Raw genomic sequence first — 12,730 nt, 5'->3', positions numbered from 1 at the left:
TTTGTTTTTTTTACTTCCTACCTGTTTTTGGCACCCAGTAAAGGCCCGTTCACACTCTTGCGACCGAATTCGACCGAGGGAGACCAGACCGGTTTTTAAGCCTCTTGCGACTTCTTAGGACCAGCTCCCCTGCAGCGGATCCGGTCCTAAGAAGTCGCAAAAGGCTTAAAAACCGGTCTGGTCTCTCTCGGTCGAAGTCGGTCGCAAGAGTGTGAACGGGGCTTTACTGGGTGCCAGAAACAGGTAGCAAGTAAAAAAAGAAAAAAAAAAGACACGTGTGTGCAAAACAAGCAAAACAAACCAAAACATATGCAGGACAAGCAATCTAGCTAAATACATTTTACTGTTTACAAAATCGCAGCCCAGCGTGTGATCTTGACAGCCCAGCACGTGCGTGTTTGTCGCTTCGGAAAGCGAGCAAAGCACGCGCTAAACGCACAAAAACTAAAGATGGCACCGGCCACAAGCTCTGTTTTGGAAAGACCCATCCCGAAAATACGCCCTCTTCCGGCAGAGTTTCAAGTACTGCACAGCTGCGTGTACAAAAGACACCATAAAAATGGAAAGCCGATCACCTATATATAGATTACTTATGAACAGTAATATACAAGTAATAGCCTGGCCACATAAATGGTGTCTTGCGCACGTCACTGTGCAGAGTTTTCATATCTGCCTGAAGAGGGAGTAGTATTTGGATGGGGTCTATTGCAAGTATCATGTGCCCAGAAAAGGGTGCATAGAGTGCTCGGTCAATATTAAAAGGTCGAGATAGGAACCGGTTCGAACTGGTTTGCGCTTATCAAAACCGGAACCGGAGTGATATTATGTGCGCTACCCTAAACCGGAACCGAACAAGAATAAAACACAATGCTACTGAACCCGAACCCGAACCGAACCGAAGTAATGACCGGTCCGACTCCCTGGTCAAGAGAGTTCCTCCCTTTAGGGAAGACTATATAGACCCTTTTTTCTAAAAGTGTATACCATGCTTGTTCTGACGTCATGACATGACCGCCCATGCATACTTGCAAAATGTGGCGTGCAGTTCGTTTTGAAGTTCCTAATTGATTTGGGAAATATTGAGGCGCCTTTTAATGACGTAAATATCAGATATTACTATATTTCAGCTCACTCTACGTGACCAGCGCAGAAGCTTAGCAGCTTCCGGATTTCATGGGCTATTCCTTTAAACTAGTCGTGGTTTCATATTGGAAGCATAAAGGTCGGTTTAAGCTATGAGGTGGCATTGCTTGCCTTGATCTACAAACCGTGTTTTGGGCAAAGGATTTGTTAGAAATCACGGGTGAGAGTGCTCTTTTAGTCTTCCGCCATGGCTGCCACATGTGACTATACGGATGAAAAGACTCGAACAGAAATGAAAACGAAAATGTTGCGAGCATAAAGATATTCCACGTCATATAATTATCGTAGAGTTATAGCACCCCAATTTTTTTTGGCAAGTATTTAAACAACAGTTTGTGATCACGTAACGTGCTGCATGTGTGTAGCTCACATATATAAGTACTGCGCTTTGGTGCACATCAGACAGGTGTTTCCGCATGCGATGTAGGACGGGCACGAATGTTGTAGAATGTTCTAGTGAATGTTGTGTTTCACACTAGCTTAAAAGGGGCCTCTAACCAGAGTGGAGTACGTTGTGTTGAGCTCTCTCGTTAAGGGCGGTAAAATGTCTTTTTCTCTAAAAAACAAAACAAAAAACAGCTCTCTTTGGCTAGCGCAGTTTTATTTTTTATATCATTTGTTCCCATGAATTGATATGACTTTAAAAACTAGAAATGGCCATTTCGGTCTTGGTCGTGACTTCATTTCCCCAAAGTTAAGTTATAAAGAGAGCTCTTGTAAATTCACTACACTGCACCTTAACGAACCAGGTTATACTTTTACCTAGATTTATTGTTTGAAAAGAATGTGGATTAATGTGACCCCCAGAAAAAAAAAAAAAAACGCCCAAAATGGACGCGCGGATTGTGAACGGACTGATACATTCAACTCTCGCGGACTTGGACGTTGGAAATAGCTACGCTTTCCAGCTTATAGAAGAGCGATTGCAGAAATTATCGTCCAAGATAACTATTGTGAGTATGATTTTGTTTATATTCACTGCGGTGTAATTAGAAAGCGCAGAATATTGCAGATAAAAGGATGGAATATCCTGCCTGTTGATATGGTGATGCGAGGCTACTGAATTCAATCTGGGTTTTATTAAATTTTTGATTATTGTGCGGTGAGCAAATTTGCAAGATGTACCTATAGGTACATCTATGTGGCCTTTGTCGCAATGCAACGGCGTATACGCCGTAGCATTGCGACAAATACTACCGAGCTAAGACGAACCATTTTGAGCTTTTGCCTACGTACGTGACATTAAAGGGGTACGTAATCAAAATTCTAGCTCTCATTTTCTAGCTGAAATGTGTTTCATGTTGCAGCATAACCTCAAAAACACCAGCCTTTTGTTGAAAGCCACAAGAAAATAAATTTAAAGCTAATTAAACGATCTTCCAATCTCCATTTGGTGGATGCCTGTGAAGCTTGGTTGAGAGGTAATCTAGCAACGTTTGGGATCTTTCGACGTAGACCGTGACGTTGCATGAACCGTTACGTAGTCGCACTAAACATCGGAACAGTGCCGCTCTTCGGAAGTACGCTCAAATGTTTCAAGCGGTCATGAAACGATTTTTCAACCTTTTCCCTCTTAGCTTTCCTCCTCAACTCACAAATCGCGCATTGTACCAAACAGTTCAAGAAGAAGGAAAGGAGGGACTCCCCTCTTTCTTGGACCGTCGTTTGTGTACCCGGACACAGCCCTTCTCCCCCTAGAAGATTAGCCCGTCACTCAAAACTCGGAGAAAAGTAGCTTTCTCCACCCCGTTCACCCCTAAGCTGACAGTGGTGTGCAAGCTACGTGCTCCTTGGGCCAGTCACGCGCTCGTCATCCCACGGGTACTTCGAACGGCTTGGTTCTAACTCGTTGACGCCACCACAACGCCACCAATGGCAAAGTTCACAACCACGCCAGCCTTGCTACTTCACGAATGCGGGAAATCTTGTTGTTTTTAGGGGCGAAGCTCCTTAGGGTCTAGCCTTGTCCGTCCGGCGTCCGTGCTCCCATCGATCGCCATCCCATCTGTCTTCTTAAAAAAAGAAAAAAAAAATGTTTCCGCAGTCGAAAGGATTCCAACCTGTGCGGGGAGACCCCAATGAATTTCTAGTCCATCGCCTTAAAGGGATACTGAAGCGAAACTTGAAATACACCTATTATGGTCAGAAATAGGTTTAATATGATCAATGATATCCGTAAATCATAATCGCACGTTTGTATTTTGAATGGATGGCTATATTTTTCACCCTGAGGGGCCCGATTGAGCGCGCGCTCAAAAATCAGCCATCGGGGAGCGCGATGTGTCTTGGGATATTGGGCGCATAAAAAGGAAAATATAATGTAAACTACTTTAAACTGTTTTCGTTTTCGTCTGTGCGGCAGCCGCTGCGGGTTTTCGGGTTGTGTGGCACTGGCTGCTTTTGAGAAGAAGGCTTCTTACGCAGCAAGCTCAAGTACCTCTCCTGCTCGGATATTTTCGAAGATTCGTTGTGCGCAGACCTTGAAAGAGTTCAAGCAGGTGATCGCCAACGTGTACACACTAAAAGTTTTTACACCTTTAAGGGTGTAAAAGGGGTGTTTTGGCAATTTACACCCTTGACTACACCCCTTTAGCACCCTTAAATCAGCTACTGCACCCACATTATTGTACCGAGAGGGGTGTTGTTTCGTGTTACACCCTCCATTTAGTGGAGGGTGTGAGAAGGGTGTAGAAGAGGGTGCTAAATAATAATATGAAAGGATTTCTGAAACCTTATATGTGGACCTCCCCATAAATGTATAGGTTAAATTTATGCTTAAAAACATCGGTTGTTAGCAGTCGTTTTTTATAATGTTAGTTGTAATTCATGCAAATAGTTGATAATAAAGTGCCTCTCCTGCGTGCAATTTTTTGTGTTCACAAAATTTTATACGAGTTCATATTCAATTTTCTTAAAAATTACTCCATCCACAAAAAATTGGAAACCAGGGAGAAATTCTGAATGCTATCATTTTTTACAAATATTTATTGATCGAAGTGTAGCAGTAAGAAAATCAGTCTCCAGTTTACTTCTGACAACACAACATGAAATCAAAATATAATATGTTTGACAAATATTCATGACATGCTGCCAGAACCTGTCACATTACCATGTCAACCTATGAAAAATATTGATTTGAAAATATGACGACATGCACAAGAACTCACACACATAAAGAAGCAGAACCCATAAAAAACCAGTCCGTGACATAAGACTTCCTAAAATATGGGCTAATGCAGTATCCTGGTGTAGATCACACAAAATCTGGAGAACCAGGAGAAAAAAGGAGACATTTGACTTTACTGTCGACAGTGACATCATTCTATTTTTACATTTATCAAAAGAAAAAAACCAAGAAAAATAAGCTGTCTTGTCCAACCATTTTAAACAATCAAAAAGCTAATTCTACTCAGTGTGTGTTGTCCAACCAGTTATCGCAGCAAGAGTCAACTGAGAAAAGGTGACAGTTGTTTTCACTGCCTGTTTTTCGACTGTCTCTCATCGTTGTTTAGCTAGTTTCTGCAGAGAGCACCAGAACTGAGTGGGCTACCATTCAATGATCCATGAAATCTCATAGCAATGAGTGACGTGCGCTTATAACAGTCTGTCCTTTGTGCTCCCGCATGTATAATGGTTCTGTTGTACAGTCTGTAAGTGATGTTACAACTTTGAATTCTTGCGTCGCACGGACAACATAGACGTGAAAGTGCTCGTCGAACCGGACTGTCTCAAGCACATTCCCCAAAGATAAAAGCACTTTGTTAACATAAAAAATTTGACATATATGCAGAAATTCGGGCAGAGCATCGTCAGGAACACTTTGGACAAGAACACATCCTGTTTTGTAGACCCTGCCTTCTATGCTCACAGAGTTCGCTACGAATGAATCAACAGTTTCAAGATCATGCTGAGAGATAAACTCCTTGACGCATTCAGGAAGATGTTCACAAAGTATGGGGCGACAACCTGTTGTGATGGGAACGCTCTTCTCACCAACAGCTGCAAAAGAGAAACACTGCAAAAACTGATGCCTCACTGCTAGACTGTGCGAAAGACTCTTAAAGTTGCGGATTTTACGAGCCATGTCTTTGAAATATTGGTGCTTTCCCTCGAAGCGCATCGCCCAAAGTTCAACTAATGGTCCAAACCTTTCCATGCACGACGGATAGTGAATAAGGTAGTGCATTTTGCAAGGAACTTTAACAGATGGGAACAATGTCTTGAAGTCGAGACAAAAAAAATGAATCTTCCTTTGCAGGTAGCCAATGTGCGAGACTGGGATTTTCCGGCTCATGATGATATCCATGATTTCGCGAAAAAGCAAGTAAAGTTGCCATACTTCGTGTTCTGTTGGAACACATTCGCCAACGAAAAAGGTTAGATGACGAAATAGGCAAAAGACCTGCGTGGCTGATCCTTTCATGGTTGCCTTTCCTTTAAGAAATTCACTAGAAATAGGCTCTGGCTTATTTCGCGCATCACAAGGGTCATAATTCCACTCACTAATTTCCTTGTTTAACTGTGCAAGAGTAAAAAGTCCTTGTGATATTAAGGAAGAAATGATGTGTCTTAGTGCAAATGGTATAACACCCTCGTGCAAGTCGTGCATAACGTCAGGCGGAAAATGCTGTGTGGCATTGAACCCCTGGCATGTAAGAGCACAAGCTGCAGTGACCCCATACAATGATGCAGTTGGCAGTCCAGCCTTCAACATGTTCATATGATGCTCGTGACCTTCCGGTGTGCGCAGCACGAAATCGGTCTCCAGGTGCTTGTAGTTGATTTCACAGTGCACGGCCATGCAGAACCTGCAAATCCTACCTTTGTTGAAACTACGTTTAAAGCCTCCCATTCTATGGCTCGACAGATTATCCCCAGTCAAAACAAAGACTGACCCTCTCATCACTTTTCCGTTTGCAACTATGCCTTCAGTTTCTAATCTGCTCACATCCTCAAGCAAAGGTGCAAGAATCTTAGGCAGACCATAGGAGTCCACATGGTGGTCATTCACTAAAAGTGCCAGGTGCATTCCTGATAGCGCAGAGCGGAACCTTGCAGGAAAATTCAGCACTGAGAAATACACGGCGGTCATCTTATGCTTTCCTCTTTTGCTGCCCAAAGGGTTGCACACCTCAAATTCATCAGTATATAACTGCAGGCAGATTTTGTGATGGTCACCTTCAAAGTAGGCATGGTCGCGAAATGCACTGCCATCAAACACAGAACACATATGGTTGTCAACCTTTGTGTAAGCATTAAAGTCACCCGATAAGGTTGGATGTTCAAGGATACACGTGAGGAGATCACAGAGCGGCACATACTCCATGGTGTCGTCTTTTCCATTGCTGTTGGTTCCTAGCACTACTGCACGGGGCTCAACAAGTGGAAGATGTGTCCTCCAGAACGCGTTCCGGCCAGCTGTCGTCAGTAGCCGGTCCAGTTCGTCAACACAGAATAGCTCCCTCACGTTGGCGGCCACCTCGTTGTTGAGCTGGAGTTGTTTATGTTCCAAAATGGATTTTACGAAAGAAATCACATCATTTGTGATTTCATCTAAGGTTGATTCTGGAAGTCGCCTTCCCTCTTTCCACTTGAGAAGAAGGAGAGCCAGCTGCTTTACACAGCCGCTTGGACCCTGGGTGGATTCACACACTTGTGAAGTCTCTGTACGCAGCTCCTCTTGCCTTTCTTCTGCGTCCGGATTACTCTGTACACCAACGTCATCACTTTGAAAGGCATCCCCAACACTCGGTGCTGCATCCACCAGTTCATTCGCTCCCACGGCTCTTTCTCTTTCGACTGATCCAGGGTGATTTCTGTACACATGTTTTTTATAGGAAGCGAAGAGTTTAAATGTCCGCATGCAGCCACTTAGGCCGCACACCCAGTTGCTTTCGTACCCATGAACTGAGTGAAAGTGCCTGAATAGTGCCCTCAACGAAAAAATGTGGGACGCACACCTTGGGCACCGGAAGTATCGGACACCTGGCATCTGAAAAGAAAGAAGCCCTCTTTTCATTGATATGACCTTCGTTACGTAAGTTTGATGCTCACACTACACGCAATCAACAAGAGGCAAAGTGCAATGTAACGTTTCTAAACCCGAGAAACACCGAAAAAGGAGATGCACACACAAACGAAAAAAAAAAAAAAAAATACACGCAGTCTCTAACACAGCTGTGAACTCTTCGAGACGGTGGGTGTGTGGTCCTTTTCCGTGTCTCATTTCTGTCCTCTTGTGTTTAAAGTTTACCAACGTTTTAAATTTACCTTCTTGCCTGTGCCTTTACTCTTCCTTCAGTTGCACTGACATGCAGGTATCGAAGAAATAAAAATCGAGAAGAGACAGAAAGGACAAAGTCGTGCCTTGTCCATCCTTTTCCTTTGTGTCTTTTCTGTCCATGTTTTCATTTCAAAGGACCGAGGAAACATAAAGAGCACAATCTCTTCCGACATTAAACATAACAATGTGGCGTGAAGTATGTAATTGCAATAAATTAATTTCTGCGTCAAGATAAACTAAGTTGGAAGTAAGTTTAGAGAAGATAAATTATATCATATGCCATTAGTCAGTATCATATATAAAGTTACTCGCTTCTTTTTGCCGTACTGAGTCATCGCTTGCGAACATGACTCTAAACGACAAAGCATAACTTTTATTTGGAAATATTTGTAAAACATAGAGCACGGCCACTAAACACGATGACAGGGTACAAGAAAACACATATTTTCAACTTTCAACACACAAAGTATTGTCGAGTTAGAGCAGGGGTAACCTCGCTTTACTGCAGTGATGTGATTGGCCTAAGCCGTTTTGGAGCACCCTCTGGAGCAGCCAAAACAGAGTTGTGGAACAGCAAATCTGGCTTTTGGAGCAGATATCCGTAGAGAAAAATATATATTCATATCAAGTAGTGGACAAACGAAGGACACATTGCTCGCCGCAATCAACCAATTATTGTTAACATAGACCACCTGGGAGTCTTTCAACATGTAACTGAAATGCCAATGACATGACACATTTTGTAATGCTTCAGTTTGTGGCGATAGCCATTGAAAAAAGAAGATCGCGTGGAATAAAAGTGCCACATCAGCTCGATTTTGGAATTTGTCAGACGTAGCCGCTTTTCGTCTGTCTTTTTCTACATTTGGTGACCCGGACGTGATACAAATATATCGGACCACATGTTTAAATTTATTTGAAAATGACCAGCTTAGTAGTAGATATCACATTATTAGGTTTATTAGTAATACAATAAATGGAAGCAATCTCCGACTGATGAAGCACGTAACTACTGCCTTGTAATGCAAAATTGTCGCGCGAGCGGAGATGGCTGTTCGATCGAAACCATGCCACTCCGCTCCGCCTCAACTAATTCCCAAAATTGTATGCAAAATGTAACTGTCCAACATACGAGAAAAAAAAAAAAAAGTCCAGCGGCACGTTCTTGCCAAGGCGGCAAACGAGGTACAAGCTAAACACAGAAAGAAAGAAAAAAAAAAAAGAAAGAGGAAAAAAAAAAAAAAAAAAACCTGAGCGCATCGATGCAAGACATCGCGAGCCAGGATCAAAAAGTTCTTGGATCGGTTTGTGCAACGACTGAACTCGAGACAAATAAGCACGCTGTGCGGGTTCAGCATGCGGACATTGCGTTCTTTGCTTTAGCTCACTTCTCTTCACCAACTTCCTTTCGCGGCTCATTTTTCACGTACCCGGGTACGTCTCGAAAGAAAGCCTACCGAGATTAACCTAGGTAATCAATACTTCGACACTGCAGTCTTTGAGCTTAAGGTATGTTTGTAGTAGCGCATTAAACAAGAACAGGATTGTCCTTACGTTTCAGTTCAGAAAGTGCCATTACTGCAGTGACGTGGGGACGGCAACACCCGATGTCGTGCGACCACAGTGACTGGAAGGCAGGGACCAAATATGGTTGGCCACGGCCGTTGCTTTTAGGAGCGAGTGCTTCAGCCCATAAAATCACTCCCGCCGCGCAAAAACATGGTTTCGTTTCACAGCATGACGGCATGGCTGGTAACCAGCACGCCAGCGTCGTAGCGTCCGCACATGCCCATGTCTATGATTAAATTTTTTTTAAAAGACGCGAGACTAGAGACGGCAGGAAAAACCATGCAAGACCAGATGAACGATTGATGCAGGGTACTGTGTCGGACGGCTGCTTGAACCACCTAGCTCATGTGTGCTCAATTACGGTACCCGGTTTAGTTTCGGTTTTCAAAGGCGACCAATATTCGTCCTTTGGCGCAGGCTACCGTAGCAGGACGTAGCGGGGTTAGCCCCTTGGCGCAGTTTGGGGCAGCAATCACATCAGTGCTATAGAGAGTGGCTCCAGAGAAAGCCGCGTGAAGGGAACGGTGCGAAAACGAAACTTGCCGAAATAGCGGGAAAGAACGGAAGGAAAGGCGGCATCCCGATTTCTTTCCCACCAGCATGTTCATTCGCCCGCTCCGCCAAGGCTGCCAATTTTCGGTGGCTCTGCTCTGAGGAAAAAGCTGACTTTCTCTCTCCCCGGCGCTTCTTCCACGGCGAGATTTTGTGGCGGGTGGAAGATAACGCGGAACGCAGCGTGCGTCAAATTGACAGGAGCAGGCAGAGACCGAAATCAACGCGTCCTGGGTCATATATACCTTTGGATGCGTACGACGTCGCTCGGATGTGATGCTCTGCAGTGGCTGTTTCGTTAGTCAGGACGGGAAACCGAAGCAAGTGTCCACACGGCCACACCACGTGAGTGGGGACAACGTGGTCAGGACGGGGAACCGAAGCAGGTGCCCACGCGGCCACTCCACATGAGCGCAGCCAACGTAAAGTGAAGCCGTGACAGCCCTCCACGCGCTGCGAGCAGTGCCAGCAAATGCTGGACCAGCGTTACCAGATGGAAAAAAAAATCGAAGTCAGTAGATGGGCCCCATACATATCAGTAGATCACCAAACAACCAGTAGATACTAAAAAGAAAGTAAAAAAAAGACCTTTGTGTATTTCTCATTGGTCTTAATACATAACATAACATCATAAATAATATACTAAGAAACACACGTAGAAATTAGTTGCGTTTTTTGCTTGCAGCATTTTTTTTTTTAATTCCAATTTCCAGCGGCCAGGTGTAAAACACATTTTTTTCCAGAAAGCAAAATGATTACCCTTAGTACTTTCCAACGATGTAGGTACATTCCCATGCTGTATTCAACGAGCTTGTATATACTTTTTTTCTTTTTGGAGGGGGCCGGAGGTGTAAAATGGCCGCTATCTGAAGAGTTGCCGCTTCTCATAGTACGTGGACGACACTGATCTCTATGACAATTGTGGACGAAACCAAGCAAAACCAAAGACGTATCCGTTCCGAAAGTACGCGCGTACGCGCCTGCGTTGGCCATTGAGATCAGTGGCGTTGGCTAGAGCACTATATAGCTCCTACGGAGCAGAGTAGCGCAATCCTTTGAACTCCGTGTTTTGCCGACAACATGGCCGACAGAGCGGCTCGGCGCGAGTCACGTGGTACTCAGGGTTCCAGGAGGCGGCCCGCCCTATGGGAGAATACATGGAGATCGACACAACACGGCTGATTAAAAAATGAACGGCGAGTTCACACTTTTCAAAACTAGTCTGTCGTGAAGTTAGTAAAGCACTAAACACTTTAACAAAGTTTTAACAATATCGGATACGTGTGCAAATTTTGAGAAGGCAATTTCCAAGGCAATGGCGTTTGAAGCAGACGATTTTTGCTCGCAGCGGAGATGGGCTTTTCGGGTTGGCCGGAGCGGGTCACGTGAATGGTGTGACGTCGCCGTGTCGTCTGCTGCATGATGCCGCTCAGGCAATTTTTTAAAAAAAGTCAGGTCCTTGCGGGGCACAAAACTTAGCGCAAATGATTCTAAAGTGTTCCATTATTATGTCAAAAATGATTGCGATGCCGTACGTTCCCACAACACTGAAGAAACAACGATTTTCTCACGTTCTCCATGCATTTCTGACCGCAGTTGGAACCTCCTGGCGTTCGCCGCTAGTCGCCGAGAGGCGGCGTTCTAGATTGCGCTACTCTGCTCCGAAGGAGCTATATAGTGCTCTAGCGTTGGCTGCATACGGCTTTGGGTAGATGAATCGAAGGATACGTAGATGCATATGTATAGTTTCGTTCCTAATAATTTCACATGCGTTTGATGGCTAACATGAGAACAGCCCTTCAAAATTGTGCATTGCTGTGCCCTTGAAATGTTTTTTCATTCTGTTGAAAAGAGGTCTCCGACACTCCACTCAACTTTGGCGGGGTGGCGGAGAGCAATATAGAGATCAATGGCGGAGTGTGGCAAAGCCGGCAAAGCAGCTCGACCATGAGCTCGGCGCTCTATGCGGTGCAAGGTGCCGCCATTACTTTCTGGACGTTGCCTGTTTACGCCGTTTACGTATCCTCAATTTTGAGAGCTGTCGAGTAGTAAACTTGTTAGTGAGCGCGTTGGTAATGATATAGGTTTCAGAAAGAGTTATATACGTAAAGACAGGGGACGGGACAACATATCTTTCAACTTTCAACAAACAAATGATTTATTGCCGGACGCTTCTCCTTCGGAGCTCCACTACAGGAGAGGGAAAGTTAAAAGGAGGGAGAAGGGAAAGAGGGGGCAAGACAAGGCCCCGGGAGGAAACTGCGGGAAAGTAAAGCGCAGAGACAGCGGGAAGGAGAGGAAGGAAGGAGGCATCCCAATTTCCCTCTCAGGAGCAGGGACCACTCGCCCGGCCCGTCAAGGACGTCAACTCCGGTCTAAGGAATGTCACCTCCCTCGACAGCCCGCTGTGTTCGCCCCCGCAACGGTCTCCCTGTGTTCTTACACCTCCCCTCATCGCCCTCCCCTCTTTCCCCATCGCCTCCCCAAGTCGAGCTCTGAGCGGCTAGCCGCCCCAGTAAATCTGTAGCTGCAAGTCGAAAGCTGTGTCGTCTGTTTCGTCCTCTTGTGTGTTTCTTTCGTTTTAAGTCAATGGAAATGTTCTTCGGCGCCTCTTTTATGGCGTACGCCTCCACGATCTCGCGCCCGTAGCGGTTCTTGATGGCCCCCAAAACACGCGCGGACGGGAACTCGGGGGCACATGGAGCGCAAACCTTGAGGTGATGGACCATGGGGTGTTGGGACTTGGGAGTCCTCGTCGTTTTTTTTTCTATTTCTCTCCTATGTTCGCGCAGGTGGCAGTTGAGGCCGCGCCAAGAGGCACGCGGCCCCTTTCGTTCCCTGCGCGGTCGGACGGGTGTATTCCGTGCCCTTCTCGTGCGGGGCAGAGTACATCGTACAGACGGGCCGCTGCCTCAACGACCGCCTGCGCGAACATGAGAGAGAAATAGAAAAAAACGAGGGGGACTCCCAACACCCCATGGTCCATCACCTCAAGGTTTGCGCTCCATGTGCCCCCGAGTTCCCGTCCGCGCGTGTTCTGGGGGCCAACAAGAACCGCTACGGGCGCGAGATCGTGGAGGCGTACCCCATAAAAGAGGCGCCGAAGAACATTTCCTCGGCCTCGCTGTCGCTGTCGGAGAGAGAGGTGACATTCCTTAGACCGGAGTTGCCGTCCTTGGCGGG

At 45.5% G+C, this 12,730-nt stretch overlaps 1 protein-coding gene across 1 annotated transcript; it reads right to left on the bottom strand.

Annotated features, from left to right (window-relative positions):
• Window positions 1-4,350: 4,350 nt before the first annotated feature.
• On the bottom strand, window positions 4,351-10,478 carry LOC115321516. The gene is made up of 2 exons (XM_029981736.2): window positions 9,793-10,478; window positions 4,351-7,135 (listed from the first exon to the last, which is right to left on the bottom strand). Exon 2 carries the CDS (start codon window positions 7,133-7,135, stop codon window positions 4,715-4,717), a length of 2,421 nt encoding a protein of 806 aa, XP_029837596.2. The 5' UTR covers window positions 9,793-10,478; the 3' UTR covers window positions 4,351-4,714.
• Window positions 10,479-12,730: the final 2,252 nt, after the last annotated feature.

This window comes from Ixodes scapularis, unplaced genomic scaffold (assembly GCF_016920785.2).
Source record: "Ixodes scapularis isolate PalLabHiFi unplaced genomic scaffold, ASM1692078v2 PGA_scaffold5__190_contigs__length_132052651, whole genome shotgun sequence".
In the NCBI taxonomy this organism is placed as follows: domain Eukaryota; kingdom Metazoa; phylum Arthropoda; class Arachnida; order Ixodida; family Ixodidae; genus Ixodes; species Ixodes scapularis.
The sequence above is the reverse complement of the archived record's forward strand: the minus strand, read 5'-3'. Positions and strand labels throughout refer to the sequence as shown.

Coding starts and splice junctions, on each gene's coding strand:
- LOC115321516 (XM_029981736.2), bottom strand. CDS start 7,135: ATGCCAGGTGTCCGATACTTCCGGTGCCCAAGGTGTGCGTCCCACATT.